This window comes from Miscanthus floridulus, chromosome 10, assembly GCF_019320115.1.
Source record: "Miscanthus floridulus cultivar M001 chromosome 10, ASM1932011v1, whole genome shotgun sequence".
In the NCBI taxonomy this organism is placed as follows: domain Eukaryota; kingdom Viridiplantae; phylum Streptophyta; class Magnoliopsida; order Poales; family Poaceae; genus Miscanthus; species Miscanthus floridulus.
The window spans coordinates 51,087,485-51,105,407 of NC_089589.1; the positions used below are offsets into that span (position 1 = coordinate 51,087,485).

At 42.7% G+C, this 17,923-nt stretch overlaps 1 protein-coding gene and 1 long non-coding RNA gene across 2 annotated transcripts; both read right to left on the reverse strand.

The window, feature by feature from the left end:
• Positions 1–1,965: 1,965 nt before the first annotated feature.
• LOC136490209 (uncharacterized) lies at positions 1,966–4,209 on the reverse strand. Its single transcript, XM_066486696.1, has 3 exons — positions 3,945–4,209; positions 3,150–3,362; positions 1,966–3,019 (listed from the first exon to the last, which is right to left on the reverse strand). The coding sequence occupies exons 1-3, from the start codon at positions 4,146–4,148 to the stop codon at positions 2,264–2,266; spliced, it is 1,173 nt and encodes a 390-aa protein (XP_066342793.1). The 5' UTR covers positions 4,149–4,209; the 3' UTR covers positions 1,966–2,263.
• Positions 4,210–4,219: 10 nt separating this feature from the next.
• On the reverse strand, positions 4,220–6,274 carry LOC136490210 (uncharacterized). The gene is made up of 3 exons (XR_010767545.1): positions 6,228–6,274; positions 5,620–5,978; positions 4,220–4,526 (listed from the first exon to the last, which is right to left on the reverse strand). It is a non-coding gene; the product is annotated as an uncharacterized lncRNA (long non-coding RNA).
• Positions 6,275–17,923: the final 11,649 nt, after the last annotated feature.

A 17,923-nucleotide genomic window follows, 5' to 3' on the forward strand; every position in this document is an offset into this window, starting at 1 on the left:
GCTATCGCACCAGGCCGAGTTGGCACAGGAGAGGGCGCGAGTGCAGGCCCAGCTTGAGGCCTTCCAGCAGTCGCAGAAGGCCTAGTACGAGTACATGGCCAGCTTTTCTCAGAGCATAGGCCAGCCTCCACCGCCTCCGCCGCCGCCGATGATACCGTTGGTGCCTCCACCTCCGCGCGACGGCACTCCTGTGAGTCACTCTTCATCTTGAAAGGCTTTTTCAGTTCAGATTGTGCTACAGTCAACACTATCATGTTAGAACCTAGAAGAGAGTAGGATACATACATGTATAAGTTAGATTATTAGTAATATTGTTCAGACCTTGAAAGGCATCATGTTAGGTTCTACATGAGTACATAGGTGTTTGCCCAATTCATGTTCAGTCTACTCGACCATGTGTGACGATATCTTGCACATAGAGGAGACCTAAACAGCAACTAACTTGATATGTGTTATCTATTATATGCCTATATATTGATGTCACTGTTAACTGGTCTTTCGAAGGAATATTTGAATTTGGCATACTACCTTATGATTAATTGACAAATATGTTTATTTTCTTTTGCTCCCTCATTCCAGGGACCTTCTACAGCTGGATCGAACAACGATCAAGACTTGGACTTGTCTCCGTTTCTCGGTAGGGCTCCGACCATGTGACAGGACCATGTTTCACTTGTTTGTATGTTGAACTTAGAAGTGGGTTGAACTTTGTGGACTTTGGACATGTTGATGGTGTTTGTGGACTTTGCATTGTGCTTGTGACATTTGTTGTAGCTATATGTTGGTTATAATGAGTGGATGTGACATTTGTGGACATATATGTGATATATATTGTCTATCTGTTGGTAACTGTGATATTCTGTTATAATTGTTGTTAATTGTGGCTGGATATGCACTGAAACAAACAAAAAAAAATACTGTGGACAAGTTTTACCGAGTGTTACACTCGGTAATGGTCATGTTTACCGAGTGTGACACTCGGTAAAACAGAGAACAGAACCAAATTGGTTCTGATTCTGTTAATTTTGCCGAGTGGTGCCATTTTTTACCGAGTGCCACAACCCCACTCGGATATATGTGCCATTTTTTACCGAGTGGAACACTCGGTTAACGAGTTACACTTTTACCGAGTGTTACTGGTACACTCGGTAAACTATATTAGGGAAAAATATTTGCGGAATTGTTTTAATCATGAAAATGGTTATCTGTTTACCGAGTGCTATGTCTAACACTCGGTAAAGTACGCCGTTAACGGCAAGTTTGGGGACTGACGACCGTCACGTCGTAGTTGTTTACCGAGTGCCGGCGTAGCACTCGGTAAGATTTATTCTCCGAGTGTCCCGTTAGTTGACACTCGGTAAACTAACTTTACCGAGTCGTTGTTTACCGAGTCATGTTTACCGAGTGTGGCACTCGGTAAACAATTTACCGAGTGTTTATCCATATTTGCCGAGTGTTTATCACACTCGGTAATTAATCAGTATCCCGTAGTGCTTCAGCCACATATACGTTGTTATGTTTTAGACATAGTGTCCACAACACAAATTTGACTATAACTTTTAGTCACAAAATATGAACTTTTAGTCCCCACTGCTGCCGTATCAGATATCCAAACTTTGCATACAAAAAACAATATGCAATGTGGCTTAAAATGCTTGACTTGTATTGGTAACCCCAGAAAGGAAAAAATGACAATTTTTTTGTGACTGAAATAAGTATCAAGTACGTTGGTACATACTCTCCTGTGTTTCTCCCTTTCATCCATTAGTGATTAGTGTACTGATCTTCTATTATATCTGTTTGTGTACAGCACTACAGCTAGTAAGATTTTTAGTTTTTTATATCTGTTTGTGTACACAATGAAATGGGCAGCAACACTGAGCACTGAATGTAAAACATTAGAATGATTCGTCTTCTTGAAAGGGGATGAAGCCAAAATTTCTGTCCATTATACGAAAAAAATATGTCTAACTTACAGAATCATAGACTACTGTTCCAAATCTTGATCAGCCTGCTGCATGGGATTCTTAGATTTGTGCTCACCCAATTCGGTATGGACTAGCTACTACATGGTCTTGAAATTATCATCTTAAGAACACATATATACTTGTAGGCAAACATCATGTATCTGTTAGGAATAACAATAATTTAAATAAATAAATAATGGAGCAGAGTATATCGATATAAACCGCGTTTGATTGATGCCAGCAAATTAGCCTTGTTAACTGAAAAGGAGCAATCAGTAGTAGGCCCATTAGCTAGTCTAAACATTTGAGAGGCGAACACCACGGATCAAGGCAGTAATAAGCGTGATCACTAGCAGGACCTTCAGCAGGATGGCCAGACACCAGGCATGGGGAGTAAGAACCACAGTCCTCACCGTCGTGACCATCATAAGATATAGCCCGAGAGCCACAGTATAGAAGAACAAGAATCCAACTGCGCTGACAGGCCCTACCATAGAGTTTCCAAAGACCACGGTGATGAGGCCGCCACAGTTGACAATATCAGCTGATAATTCAAATATACGGTCAAAATGCTGACCATCTTCTTCATCGGCACCGTGAGCCTGAACAGGAACCTCGATATCAACAGTATGATCACCTTCGTTGTTGTTAGACCTTTGGTGTTGCATCAGTCCAGGCAGCAATTTATGTTGAAGGAGAGCAGTGACGATAGGGAGCGGCACTGGGAGTATGGCGTAGCCATAGTATTTGTTGAACGAGACAAGTAGAAGGTATGACACTAACACTAGAAGGAAGCATGAGAGGTAGACTAAGGCACTGCCCATCTTTGGTGGCATCATTATTGAGAGCGTGGCATCGGTGATGAAGAAGGCTCCAATAGAGATCTTGAAGACCATGTTTCCGGTGGAGAATAATGTTGATGCTGAACCCAGATAAGTAACGAACATAGTAATCGCGAACATGAGAGCCTTGACAGAGTATTTGGACCAACGTATCTTCTGCTGCTTGATGAACTGATCATCTGGGAGCGCAGTATCGTTGACGCCCACTCCCTGTGTATTTTAGAAAGGAAAAAAAATGAAGTTTTAACCATGTTGAGAATGAGAAAATATGGGCATTTTTGCAGTCAAGCAACAAAATCAATATCTGGAGTGTGTATCTTTTTATGGTTACCCAACCCACCATGCTCGGTGGCTCCTCCGTAATCTCGCTGCTCGCCTCCATTATTTGCTCGTTTCTGCCCTGATGATGACAAAGCACTAGAGGCTGGGACTGGGACCCGGAGGACTGCTGGTCGTGGCCGTGGCTGCTTCCCTCCTCGTTGACGACAGCCGCAGCATAGGTGCCCGCGGCCTGTCCAGTCTTGACCAATCCATCTTCGTCCTTGGAGAGAGGCTAAAGATTAAAATGAAAGATCCATGAGGGAAACCTCAACCAGTGTTTAATTTTAAATTTCTACTAGTTTCTTTTCAAGCATAGGCCCTTGATGTACAATACAAGGCATTTCGCTTCAGTACTTGACAAGAATGCTGCAGGACCAGAAACCAACCAAGCAGGGACAGGAGAACTGCGCGTAGCGCAGATGGCAGAAGCCGGTGGTTGGCTTGCTGCCCGCCGGTGTTCGAACCATGGGTTCGACGCTGGTGTCTCACCGGGGTTTTTCCCCGGCACTGCCCAGGCTGTGTCCTGGCTCATCTGCTTCTCACGCGTGATGCCACAATGAGATCGTGACGTGCCCGTCGTCTACGAAGTCAGAGGATTTCGGTGATCTCAAGAAGAACGCGGTCTTCAGATCTGAGTGTAGCTATAGGTTTGTTTGTACACGGGTGGTGTGAGTAGCGTGCGTGTGTTGAGTGGGCGTGCGTGTGTACAGATGCTACAGCTGTACCCAGATGAGAGGACAGGTTTGCTAACAGGATCGTGGCTACATGGATGGAAATTCTAGCTAACCAAGGATGGTGACAGCCGCTACGCTACCTCATGAAGACCGCTGTTGCCGCCACATGGGCCTGGAGCCAAATGGAGGGTTGAATTCTCCTGGATGTTGTAGTCGGCCAGGGTTCTGTCGTGGTCCAGTGGCTGCCCACTGAAGACGAGGTGCTGTTGTGTCTGCCGAATGCCCTTCTGTTCACGAATCAGCCTCCAGACTTCATAGATGGAAGTCTTGAGGCTATACAACATGAGCGTGAAAATCTCGCCGTCGAGCTTCCTGACAAGTATTTTAATGTCACGGGGTAGTGGCACCGCCGCCACGGAGATCTTGGATCAGATGGATATCTGTTCCATACTGGAAGCCGTATTCCCTCAAGGTATACCACTTCCTTGGTAGCACTCCACTCCATTGCTGAATACCAATCTCTGAGATGCCGGATGAATGTCTATCTTTTCAAAAATCATATACTTGACAGCCTCGATGGTTTCTGAGAGGTCAACTTCTTCTAGCTTGATAGTCCCATATCCCGATAAAGTCTTTACAATGATCGACTTCGTTCCTTGGCTGGGGCGCCGAAGCTTTTCTGAGGCCATGGCCTCCATGCAATGTGATCCGGTGCCCTCTTTCTGATGAAGAGTGAACAATATAGATGTTTATGAATCAGTACTGAAGGAATCAGACATACAGGGCTCAGTTCCAATATATTTATTTGATAACAACTAGTCTATAAAGAAAACATATAAGTATTAGAAGTTTGTAAACAAATTTAGCACATGCAAACAAGTAACAAACTTAATTATCATTGATCTCTCTTTGCTTTATTTTCTAACATAATCTCCGATCCATATGCCATAGGTACGATGGGTAATTTAAATACGAATTTAAGATGCTACTTTATGTTATTTTTCATAATGGAGAATGTAGGCAGCCTTGTAAAAAACATAATATATAGGTCCCATGGTTATTACTATCGTTAAGGGCTTATTTGGATGTATGTGTATCCACTTCTATGTACATGCTGTTGAGTGGAATGGAATGGAACTTAGTTTAATTCCACTCCAATCCACTTCAACACATGTGGATTGAGATGAATACATATATATCCAAACAAGGCATAAGGTTCAAGTCTATGAAATCGATGGCCTGACTGTTTTTATTTTTATGAGAATTGTAATATTTTTTTCCTATCATATCTTGTGAGAATTAACATGAAGACTTAGCTGGAGGCCTCCTAGTCCAGTTAGCAATAGTAAAATGTGCTTTTAGGAGGAATGTGACCATGATTGCGCTATATAAAAATATGCCTTTTTCACTTTTTTCTTTATATATTTTTTAAAGTATGATTATACGACCATCTCTTTAGCCAAAACTGTTTTGCCTAGCAGCTGGAGTCGGAGCTCTCCAAAATTCTTTGCTACCGGCACGTAAAAGCATCCTCATCAGTTAAATAGCATCAATCTCTTTTTTTCTAAAACCAGCAATAAAGATGATTGTAGTAAAAAAGCATGCTCGACCAGATCCCCTTTTCAATTATTTTTTCCTAATTTTTCCCCTCAGTTGAGAAAATCATCAACCAGTAAGTTTTCTCAATCCCCATTCTTCCCACACCTTCACTGATATATCGGGCCCAAGTCTATGCTAAACTGCATTGACAAAATTCTACATGCAGTTGTATTTGGAAAGAAAGCAAGGATGGCGATATGATAATCGTTGTATTACCTCCGGAGGATCGCCGCCATGCAGGCGAGTGTCCAGAAGGAGAGATGAAGACGGCCCGTGCTGGACGCCATAATCAGCCAAGGTACGGTGGTCGTTATTGAGCCGCTGTTCTCTGAATATCAGTACCTGTTGCGTTGGGTGAGTGCCCTCCTGCTCATAAATCATAGCCTTGACCTTGGCAATGGTTTCCGTGAGATCCAGCTCGAGACTGAAAGTCCGATGACCCAAGAGACTCTCGACACGGATCGTTTTCGCTTGGGTGCGGCGGGGGCGGCGACGCCACCGGAGGCCATCTGAGGGCATGGCCTCCGTGCGATGTGCTCCAATGCTCTCCATCTGAAAGGGGGCGCGCGCACTGGCTGCATATGGATGAGTAGCAAAGCCAATATCATCCATGTTAGCTAGCTTCAATACAAGGTCTAGAGAGTAGAGACACCACGGGTCGTGTTTGGATGCACATGTATTCATCTCAATCCACATGTGTTGAAGTAGATTGGAGTGGAATTAAATTAAATTTCATTCCACTTCACTCCAACACATGTGGATTGAAGTAGAGACACATGCATCAAAACAACCCAGAATGAAAAGAGTGGAGAAAACATACATACCGTGATTGCCTTGGGAGGTGCTTGCTTCTGATATGGCTTTGATTTTTGTTCGGAAGACGGTATATGGGTTGTTCTGTACTGCACTTATATTAGACCCGAACATCCGCATGCGTGAGACTCACGCGGTGCAAGGACGAAAAGCATGTGAACGCCGCAGGGTAAGTTTCCTCGAAGTTGAATGTCACGCGTAGTTGTGCAAGAATGTCACTTTTTTTTAAAATTTTAACATTTTTTAAACTAATTTTAAATGTAACACTGTTTTTTTTCTTTAAAACTAACACTTTTGGCCGCGCATATTGTCATGGCGCGGCCGCGCCATGCATGGTGACACGGCGGGTGGCTGATGTGGCGATGACCGAAAAGGCTGACCGGTGACGTGGTAGGGCCTGCAGAGTTCTAGAGTTTCAGAGGCCCCGTTTGCTTCGCTGAAAAAACAAGCTAAAATACTGTTCCAGCTGATTTATTATGAGAGAAAAATACTGTTTCGGCTGATATATAGATGCTGCAGCTTAGCAAGATAGCAGAGAGAAAATTAGTGCCTTTGGTAGCTCCAGTGGCACTCACTTGTCCCCTACAACTTTAGTGAGGAAGAGGCATTTCAACAAGTCTGTGAAGGAATGTAAAGCGAGACTTCCTAACAAACAAAAGCCTGGACAATAGTGGTAAAAGAAGGTAAAGAGAGACATTCTGCCAAACAAAAGTCAGTCAATAGGGATAAATTAAACGCAATTACGCAAAGCGAAACTACCCGGACATCAGAAAGTGGGGCATGAAAATCACAAAAGCACTCTAGTACTCGTTGTTGATAGAAAGCAGAGTACTGGACTATGACGCGGCCATGTTACAAATGTTTGTGGAGTTATTCATCCATCTCTTTTTTTTTCCAGAAGTTAAGTTTGAATGTTTGCAAATGTAGATGAGTTTGCACCCGAGAAACAACCAAATATGTTGTGATGTGCCTTCTACTTGAAAGGGAATTCCCCATCTCCCCCTTTGCCTGCCACACAAACGGAACATCACAATATATTCAGAATGATAGTTCACAACCTCCCCTTTAATTATGAGATGACAGCGAGTTAAAGCATGGACTGAAATATAGAAAGATAGTAGTACTCCATCCATGTTAAATTATAAGACGTTTTAGCTTTTCTAGATTTATAGCTTTTGCTATGTACCTAGATATAGTATATGTGTATGTCTAAATACATATCAAAAGCAATGTATCTAGAAAAGCTAAAACGTCTTATGATTTGGAACAGAACAACCCTGTGGATGACGACGATGGATGAGAAGCTCTGGGAGGACGTCGCCCTACTAGCAGCGGTCGGCCATCTTTTTGCTTCTGGATGCATGCTCTCAGGCATTCTGTCAAACACATCGTAGGCCGTTGTGCCAGACTACCAGTTTTCCCCCTAAACCAAGCAACAAGAATTCCACCCATTGGACCTACAGATGACAATGAGTACCTTAACCCGAAATCCAACGGGGTTTTACTCCATTAAGGCAAGGGTATGGACCAATTTCTCTATCTGTGGGTCTGTTAATAAGCAAAAAGTTAGACCCATCGAGTTTGTGTGGCCCAGGGGTGTGGTACCCAAACCCATAAACCTATGAGTTTTTTAAACCCGATCTATCATAATAGAACATGCATCTCGTACCAGTCAACAATACTTTAAACTTTTTAAGTCGAATGGTCCATTTAGTGGCTTACGTCCATCCCATATCAACAAAAAATAGCAGAAAAAAAAAAGAGAAAGAAAGAAGTGCTGCTCCTGTCATGCATGCTTTTGTTTGGTGCATGGGCCGAACTGTCGAAATGTTTCGGCCCACTCGTGTATGCACATTACTCGTTGCTGCTTGTGAGTTTACTACCACAATGCTTACACAGAAACAAATGTTTAGAAGCAACGCAGCAACCAGTTATGTGCTGACGCATGAGCCTTGCTGCTTAGCCTTTATTGAGAGTGGTATTAAAATAGAGAATTGATCACTACTTTGCTTGGGATGTTGTTCAAGATTTTTATTTGGATATATATATATATATATATATATATATATATATATATATATATATATATATATATAAATTATTTTCTACTCTCTCAGGGAGTAGTTACTCCCATGTGTATATATCTAGATTTAGAGCGTATATGGCCCGACGAAATATATGTAGATAGAGTATATTATCATATTAGACCATCTAGAATATTATGTATAACAAGTATATATGTATACTTAGAGTATATGGTTATACTTATTTTATACGCTGCAGCCGCCCGCAGCCAACAAATCTGCCGCCTGCGGCTGCCCTGCGGTTCTGCCTGCTGGGCACCGCCCAGTACTTGGTGCCTGGGTACTAAGTACAACGCCAAGACTGCAGCCGTGTCGAGCCCACCGTGAAGGACGAAGTGTTTCCCTAAACGTCAACCGCAGCAATGGCGCCGCTATATTCCGACTGTTCTTCCACGACTGATGGATCTATGTAAGTAAACATTGCTAGTGCAACTGTGCAAGATGGATATATATTACTTGCTTCCTTCAGCCACATATACGTTGTTATGTTTTAGACATAGTGTCCACAACACAAATTTGACTATAACTTTTAGTCACAAAATATGAACCTTTAGTCCCCACTGCTGCCGTATCAGATATCCAAACTTTGCATACAAAAAGCAATATGCAATGTGGCTTAAAATGCTTGACTTGTATTGGTAACCCCAGAAAGGAAAAAATGACAATTTTTTTGTGACTGAAATAAGTATCAAGTACGTTGGTACATACTCTCCTGTGTTTCTCCCTTTTCATCTATTAGTGATTAGTGTACTGATCTTCTATTATATCTGTTTGTGTAGAGCACTACAGCTAGTAAGATTTTTAGTTTTTTATTATTAGCTCAACACCCCCCCCCCCCCCCCCCCCCCCTCTCCTCCAACTGTACACAATGCAATGGGCAGCAACACAGTTTTTTGCCTCACATGGATGGATAGAATTGAATTTTGTTGTGGAACCCTTTGGCAAACATCGATTGTGTTTGCGTGGTACGTGCCACTGAGCGCTGAATGTAAAACATTAGACTGATTCGTCTTCTTGAAAGGGGATGAATCCAAAATTTCTGTCCATTATAGGAAAAAAATATGTCTAACTTATAGAATCATAGACTGCTGTTCCAAATCTTGATCAACCTGCTGCATGGGATTCTTAGATTTGTGCTCACCCAATTCGGTATGGACTAGCTACTACATGGTCTTGAAATTATCATCTTAAGAACAAATGTATACTTGTAGGCAAACATCATGTATCTGTTAGGAATAACAATAATTTAAATAAATAAATAATGGAGCAGAGTATATCGATATAAGCCGCATTTGATTGATGCCAGAAAATTGGCCTTGTTAACTGAAAAGAAGCAATCAGTAGTAGGCCTATTCGCTAATCTAAGCACTTGAAACATTTTAGTGGCGAACACCATGGATCAAGGCAGTAATAAGCGAGATCACTAGCAGGACCTTCAGCAGGATGGCCAGGTACCTGGCATGAGGATTAAGAACCGCAGTCCTCACCGTTGTGACCATCATCAGATATAGCCCAAGAGCCATAGTATAGAAGAACAAAAATCCGACTGCAGTGACTGGCCCTACCATAGAGTTTCCAAAGACCACAGTGATGAGGCCGCCACAGTTGACAATATCAGCTGATAACTCGAATATATGGTCAAAATGCTCTTGATATTCTTCGCCATTGTCATGAGCTTGACCAGATACCTCGATATCGCCATTCTGCTTATCACCTTCGCTGTTAATCCTTTGTTGTCTCGTCAGTCCAGACAGCAATTTATGTTGAAGGAGAGCAGCGACAATAGGGAGCGGCGCCGGTAGGATGGCGTAGCCATAGTACTTGTTGAACGAGACAAGTAGAAGGTATGACACTAACACTAGAAGGAAGCATGAGAAGTAGACTAAGGCACTGCCCATCTTTGGTGGCATCATTATTGAGAGCGTGGCATCGGCGATGAAGAAGGCTCCAATAGAGATCTTGAAGACCATGTTTCCGGTGGAGAATAATGTTGATGCTGAACCCAGATAAGTGACCAACGTAGTAATCGCGAACACGAGAGCTTTGACAGAGTATTTGGACCAACGTATCTGCTGCTGCTTGATGAACTGATCAACGAGGGGCGCAGTGTCGTTGACGACCTATGTATTTTAGAAAGAAAAAAAATGAAGTTTAGCCATGTTCAGAATGAGAAAATATGGGCATTTTTGCAGTCAACCAAAATCAATATCTGGACCGTGTATCCTTTTATGGTTACCCACCATGCTCGGTGGCTCCTCCGTCTCGCTGCTCGCCTCCATTTGCTCGTTTCTGCCCTCATGAGCGGCCACTAGAGCCTGAGACTGGGACCCGGAGGACTGCTGGTCGTGGCCGTGGCTGCAGCCCTCATCGACAGCCGCAGCCCGCTGATAATAGAAGGATTAGAGACATACAGGGCTCAGTTCCAATTATTTGATAATAACTAGTCTATAAACATGTGCTTTTGCATGGGATTGAAGCTTAGAAAACATAAGTTCATTACAAGTTACAAGTTCATAAACAAATTTAGCACAGGTAATGAAGTAAACTTGCTTATCATTGATCTCTCTTTCTTTATTTTCTAACACGATATCCAATATGCCAATGGTATGATGGGTAATTTAAATACGAATTTAAGAGGCTACTTTATGTTATTTTTCATAATGGAGAACACTACGTGAAAAATGGTTTGTAGCAACGGAGCAAATTTTTTGTAGGGGCGGCTGGTGATAGAGCCGCCCCTACAGTGACGTGCTGAGAAGCTCAGAGACCAGCCGCCCCTACAAATGGAACAGCAGGGGCGGCTGGTAATACGAGCCGCCCCTACAAATATGTCTAATTTGTAGAGGCGGCTCACTCACCAACCGCTCCCGATGTTATATTTGTAGAGGCGACTGGTGATTCAACCGCCTCTACAAATGCCCGACGCCCAAACCAAAATATCATCTGTCCTCCCCTCTCTCTCTCTCTCTCCGTCTCGACTCTTCCTTCCCCTCCCTCCCTCTCTCTCTCTCTCTCTCCCCCTCGCGCCGCACCCTCCCTCTCCTCCGAGCCCCTCCTCCATCTCCCCCACACCGCCCCCTCCCTCTCCCCCACGCGGTGACCCTCCCTCTCCAGCGGAGGCGCACGGCGTCGCACCCCCCTCCTCCAGCGCCGGCAGTCGCGCCGGCCGTCGCGCCGGATCCGAGGCGCATCGCGGCATCGGCATCGCCACAAAAGCCCATCTCACGCTCCAGCACCCTCTCCTCCTACCCCATTCCTTCCGCCTCCCTCCCCGCGCTACCGCTCGCCGGAGCCCCGCGTCTCCGCCCGCGCCGCGCCCTGCAGGTAACTGCTCCGTACCCCTGATCCCTTTGGTTTCCGCTGGTTCGTCCCCTTCCCAGGCATCTGGGGTCTCCGATCTGGTGATCTGCTCTAGCCTCCGATAGTTGCGGACGACTCCTGGGTCGGGTATTGGCCTCTTGGGGCCGTAGGAATCGGGCGGCTAGATCTGTGCGAATCATATCATGGGCATCCGGCACTTCATCTCGCGTGCTTCACCGAAGTCGTCGTTGTCGTCCCTCTGCATTTCACTGGGCTGGAGATCCCTCCATTCCAACCTAAGTCGATTTCTGTTTGTTTCCTTTTGTTTTGCTTGTTACGACGCGCTAGGTTGCTAGTTGTGTTCTGCAGAACCATTTCCTCGTTGTCTATGATCCCTAGAATGCAAAATCTAGCCTTATTAATCTGTTGCGGGTTTGGGTATTATACTGAAGAAATTAGCAACAAAGCCTCCTGATTTTGTTCTCGTAATAATGTGATTCTGTTTCAAGTGAATTCACTAGATTGGTCGACTATTGTCACTTCGTCAGTGGGATGGAAACGTGCTCCTGGTAATTGTTGAATCAGAACCATTTGTTATGTAACTAAGTCGTCATACTGGAATTTGTAGAATCCTCGATGGCTGCCGCAAGGGGCATTAACCAGCTTCTGAAGAGAACTCTCCACAACCAGTCTGCTGTAAGTATTTTGGTGAACTCTTTGTTTGTTTGCTAGTTTCTTTAAATTGCATCCATATTCAATCTTCTTATCATGTGATTTTTATTTCCACATATTCATCTTGGGTGCACCATCACAATATGGAATCTGACTGGAATCTATTGCTCATGCTTAAAAACAAATCATAGTAAACATGCTTAGCCTGTTGGAATCTACACTATCTCCATCAAGTGATGCTTAAAAACAAATCATTTTTAAATGTAACTACGCGTTGTAATGCATATGCACCTGTATCTAGGTTGCTTCAAAAAAGTACAACAGTCTTTGCTTTGCTTACTGAGTTGGTTTTTTTCTTTTGCAGGCTAGACGTCTAAAGGTGGGAGACAAGCCACTCCTCACAGTATCAATATTTATGCAGGTAATATGACTTGCAAGACTGAAACTATGCCATGTTTATAGTTTGGATAAGATCAGTTCCTTCCTGATTTGTATCTTGAGTATATGTGCACTTAAATGCCTGCAAATATGCTAATGTTAGGACATGGGCATATGACTTGCCAATTGTAGTAATTGGTACTTGACAATTTGTATCTCTAACATATAGGAATCTCTGAGTGTACTATATTTTAGCGACTTCAAGAACCTATTTTTAGTTGACATCATGCTTTTATATATTGACAGTGGGAGGCCCTTGCCCTTTTATTAATCGGAATATCTGTTAATCAGCTGAAATCATTGCCAGAAGGTTCTAGTGCACTAGGTCTTCCTGTTGCAGCTGGAGCCTACCTATATACACTATTTTTTGTAAGTTCTGATTTTCTCATAATTATGGTAATGCACATGTTGATGCAATGTAAAACACATCTCCCATGAAATTTGGAATGCTAGTTTAATTTCTATGCACTCAATTTTTCTTGGTGAGCTCTTTTTCTTCCGTGTACAGATTACAGAATAGGCATGGTGCTCTTGCAGTCAGTGGACTGCAGCACAATGTTTGCATCTGCATTGGACATTAGCTGTAGTAATAATATTAATAAATTATGCAACCATTCCATCTCTTCGACATATCGTTGAGCCCCTTCTGTTTGACAGTTCCAGGTTTCAGGCTTCCAGCCATTTTATTCTTGGAATTTCAATAGTAATCATATCTATGCATCAGGTAACTTGCTTTTCCCCTTGCACTGATTCAATAGTGTTGAAGTTTTTGTACTACTAATTTTTTTATTTATTCCTTTTCAGTATCTTTCTAACCAAATTAAGGGCGAAGTGCCTAGCAGCAAAGTTGAAATGGCTGAAGCCTATGATCACAGGTTTGTCATATCATATTGTTGATTATACTGTAGTTGTGCCTGCTCCTGCACCGGCTCAGGTCAACTATTTTAGCGTGCTGCGTGCATCATTACAGCTATTTTATTACTCTGATCTGAATGTATATTTATTGTAGGCACCACGTTCAGATACAAACAAGGGCTATTTGTAAATCACTATATGTAAAAAACCTGCCCAAGACTGTTACTCAAGAGCAACTGAAAAAGCTATTTGAGCACCTTGGAGAAGTTACAAAAGTTGTTCTTCCTGCTGCAAAAGCTGGTCATGAAAATCGGTATGGTTTTGTTCACTTCAAAGAACGATCCATGGCTATGAAGGCTCTAAACGACATCAGTACCTAAAGGAGGTCCATTGCTCCCAATGCATGAGGGAATAAATATACAGGAGGGTGATATCTTCTAACTACTGTTTATCTTTGACATTCTTCATACTTGTGCAACCAATGTTGTATGTTCCAGGTGCTCCTCTAGGTTCAACTATGATCCCAATGGTTCTACCAGATGGCCGTCTTGTATACATGTAAGTATTTCTTCTATCCTAAGTATTATTCTATAAAGCTTATACAGCATACATTACATTACATTGATTTGCTAGCGTAAGCACAACACCCGCTACATCTGGTCCCCAATGTTGTCGTTGTAAACCTGTTGGTGGGAGTCCATTGATAAACATATGGTGGTTTGTCGTTAATACATCTGTTTACGGAGAAGAAATGGTTTGATCAATGTGTGCTTATAACATAAAGTCATAAAGTTATCCAGTAGTAACTGAGGGATGTAAAAAGTGTGGCACACCTACCAAATGCCTTGTCTCTGTTAAAACAATGTAATTTATTTAGTATCCGTGGCTCTTAAATTTGACAAGAGGCAGACCTAGAGAATCTAGGTGAAATTTTCTTTGGTCCTTGCATCATTTTTTCTTCGTCTCATCTTAGATCTTAAGAGCAGTTCTATGAACCAACTGTTGCAGTGATATTACCCTGTTGATTCCCTTCATATTTTCCTTGGTCTTTGGCAGACCACAGCCTGCAGGGCAGCAGCCTGTGCCTATGACTTCGCCTCCACCACAGAAAGGGGGTCGTCATAATGGTGGCAGCGGTGGTGGTGGATCCAGCTCTGGTGAGGGGAGATGAAAGTGGTAGTAGTAACAACAACCGCCGCAGGGGTCGGCACCGTCCTTATTGATGTTTGCAGTGTCACTGTTAGCGCTTAGAAATTAGAACCTAGTATACATTTAGAGTATCTCTGCTGCAACAGTACAACCATGCAGGCTACCAACTAATGCTGGAAACCGTACTTTCTAGTAGTTATTTTCGCCGTGCGTCTCGTGTCTGTAACACTTGTAGATTGTCAGTATGCTTGATTTGAATTATATATATATATATATATGTTTTGGTTGAATTTGAATTGTAAATTTATTTTTTTTTAGCGAAAAAATGTACTGTAGGGGCGGTTGGTACTGTAGCCGCCCCTACAAATCGATTTGCAGAGGCGGCTGGTGTTATCAGCCGTCCCTACAAATCGATTTGTAGGGACGGCTACAGTACCAACCGCCCCTATAAATCGATTTGTAGGGGCGGCTAGTAACACCAGCCGTCCCTACAAATAGATTTGTAAGGGCGGTCTGAGAACCGCCCCTACAAATGCATGATTTGTAGCCACCCTTTCATAGGGGCGGTTCGCTGAGCCGCCTCTACAAATGATCTGTAGCCGCCCCTAAAAAGTGTTTTTCACGTAGTGGAATGTAGGCAGCCTTTTAAAACATAATAGGTCCCATGATTATGAATTACTATTAATAAGGTTTCAAGTCTATTGAATTGATGGCCCGGGTTTTTTTTTATCAGAATTTTAAAGATTTATTTTTTTTCCTATCATATCTTTGTGAGAATTAATATGAAGGCTTAGTTGGAGGTCTCCAATTAGCAATAGTAAAATGTGAATTTAGGAGGACTGTGACCATGATGGTTATTGTTTATCCAGATTGTATGGTTGGGGTTGTAAAGGCTAGCCGAGAGTTGCCCTTGTGCTATATAAAAATATGCTTTTCATCTTTTCTTATTTTCGTATATTTCTTGAAGTATGATATATGGCCTTTCTCTTTAGCGGTTTAGCCAGAACTGTTTTTGCCTAGCAGCTCGAGGGAGAGCTCTCACTGTCTGTTACCAGCATGTAAGCACCCCAGCTATGGCCTGTGACGGCGTTTCTTGTGGACACACCAACGGTGATGATTGATGGATCACCGCCATCAGCTCGGACGTTCAAGGGGTTCATGGCCAAGAAGTTCTGGGCTATCGGTGCTATCCTAGCCACGTAGGATCATCGTGTTCCTGTGTTTTGACATTTTAGAGCAACTTTGAGGAAGCTCATGGGGAAGACCGAGGGAGGAGGGAGAAGGATGACGAGCCGGCCTGTGTTTTGATCTTTAGAGTAAAAAAAATTTATTGGAATCGGTTGAAATTCTATCTTTACCTTTTTTATTTAGGAGTTAAAATAATCATAGATTTTCTTATCAGTTGGCTTACGAGAAAACATCAATGTGTGCTTCTCCAGTTTGGTCTAGATCTTCCATTATCACTAGGTTGGCGGATGGAGATGTGTCATACTCCTATAGTACACATTAGTAGTACTACTTGTATTAGTAATGAAGGTGATGGACTTATGGTAGAACCTTTGAAGGCGTGCATCCATTGATGTCAACTGTAATTTGTTTGAATCATTTCCATTAGAGAGGGAAAAACAATAGTGATTATTACTCCCCAGTTATATTACGAAAAAAGATGCAACGTTAAGTTCTTGATCCGGTAGAGTTTGTTTCCTATGGGAAGCACGTGCAACATTAAGTACCTCTCGGCTAACAAGCAACAACAATTGATAAACTGCATTGACAAAATTTTACATGCAGCTTTACTTGGAAAGAAAGCAAGGGTGGCGATATTATAATTACCGGGAGGAGTTTGACCAGATAGAGAGTTGAAGATGGCCCATGCTGGACGCCATAATCCGCCAAGGTACGGTGATCGTCGCCGAGCCGCTGTCCGCTGAATATCAGTACCTGTTGCATCGGGTGAGTGCCCTCCTGCTCATAAATCATAGCCTTGACATCGGCTATGGTCTCCGAGAGATCCAGCTGGAGCTTCAAAGTCTGGCCCCAGAGCTGCTTGACATGGATCGTCTTGGCTTCCTTGCGGCGGCGGCGGAGGCCATCTACTGAGGGCATGGCGGCCTCCATGTGATGTGCTCCAGTGCTCTCCATCTGATGGCTTATTACGTTTGATTTCAAAATCAATGGGGATTGGAGGGGATTGAGGTAGAATAAATCCCCTGTAAGTCAAAATCCCCCCTCAATCACCTTGTTTTCGGATCAAACGAAGAAGGCCTGAAAGGGGCGCACACTGGCTGCATATGGATGGATCAGTAGCGAAACCAATATCATCCATGTTAGCTAGCCTCAGTAGAAGGAAGGACTAGAGACGAGAGAACATTCATACCGTGATTGCCAAGGTCTGAGTTTTGACTTTTTTTTTTTTTGTGGCAACAAGACGAGTTGGTAGTACTGTAGTTTTACTTACTCCCTCCGTTCAAGAAAGAATGCAATTCTACCACAGTGTTATGATTTAGTCTTAAGTTCGATCAATTATAGATAAAAAAGTATCAATATTTTCGAAATGTATTTTCATACTGCCTCCGTCCCTAAAGGAATCCAACTATGGGTTGCGCGTCAATTTGAGTGCTTCATATTTGACTAAATTTCTAGTAAATAATATTCATATTTATGGATCCAAATTAATTTATTATAAAAATACGTTTCGTAATTAATTTAATGATTTTTATTTTATATTATAAATATAAATATGTATACTTTTTAGTTATAATTGGCCAAAGGTGATATACTAAAACATGATACTGTTTCAGAATTGCATTCTTTTGGGATGGATGGAGTAATAAATTATTTTGGAGCCATAAATATGAATAGTATTCACTAAAAATATGGTTAAAGATTAACTACTTTTACAGGTACATGACTCGTAGTTGCATTCTTTTCTGAACGGTGGCAGTATATATTAGACCCGCATGAGAAAAAATCAGACAAATGAGCTCGGCATCAGTTTCCTCGAAATTGAATACCACGCGTAGTTGTGCAAGTGGAAGCTGTCCTGACGGTGACGGGTCAATCAGTCAGCAACTACTACTCGGCGCACACATGAACCAGACGTTGCCTTCTGGCTTCTGCTCAATACTGTCCTTGCCGGTGTCCGAATTGCAGTCATCAGAACTGTCCTTTGCAGGCGCACTAAGGATATGAGCTTCATTTATATTTAT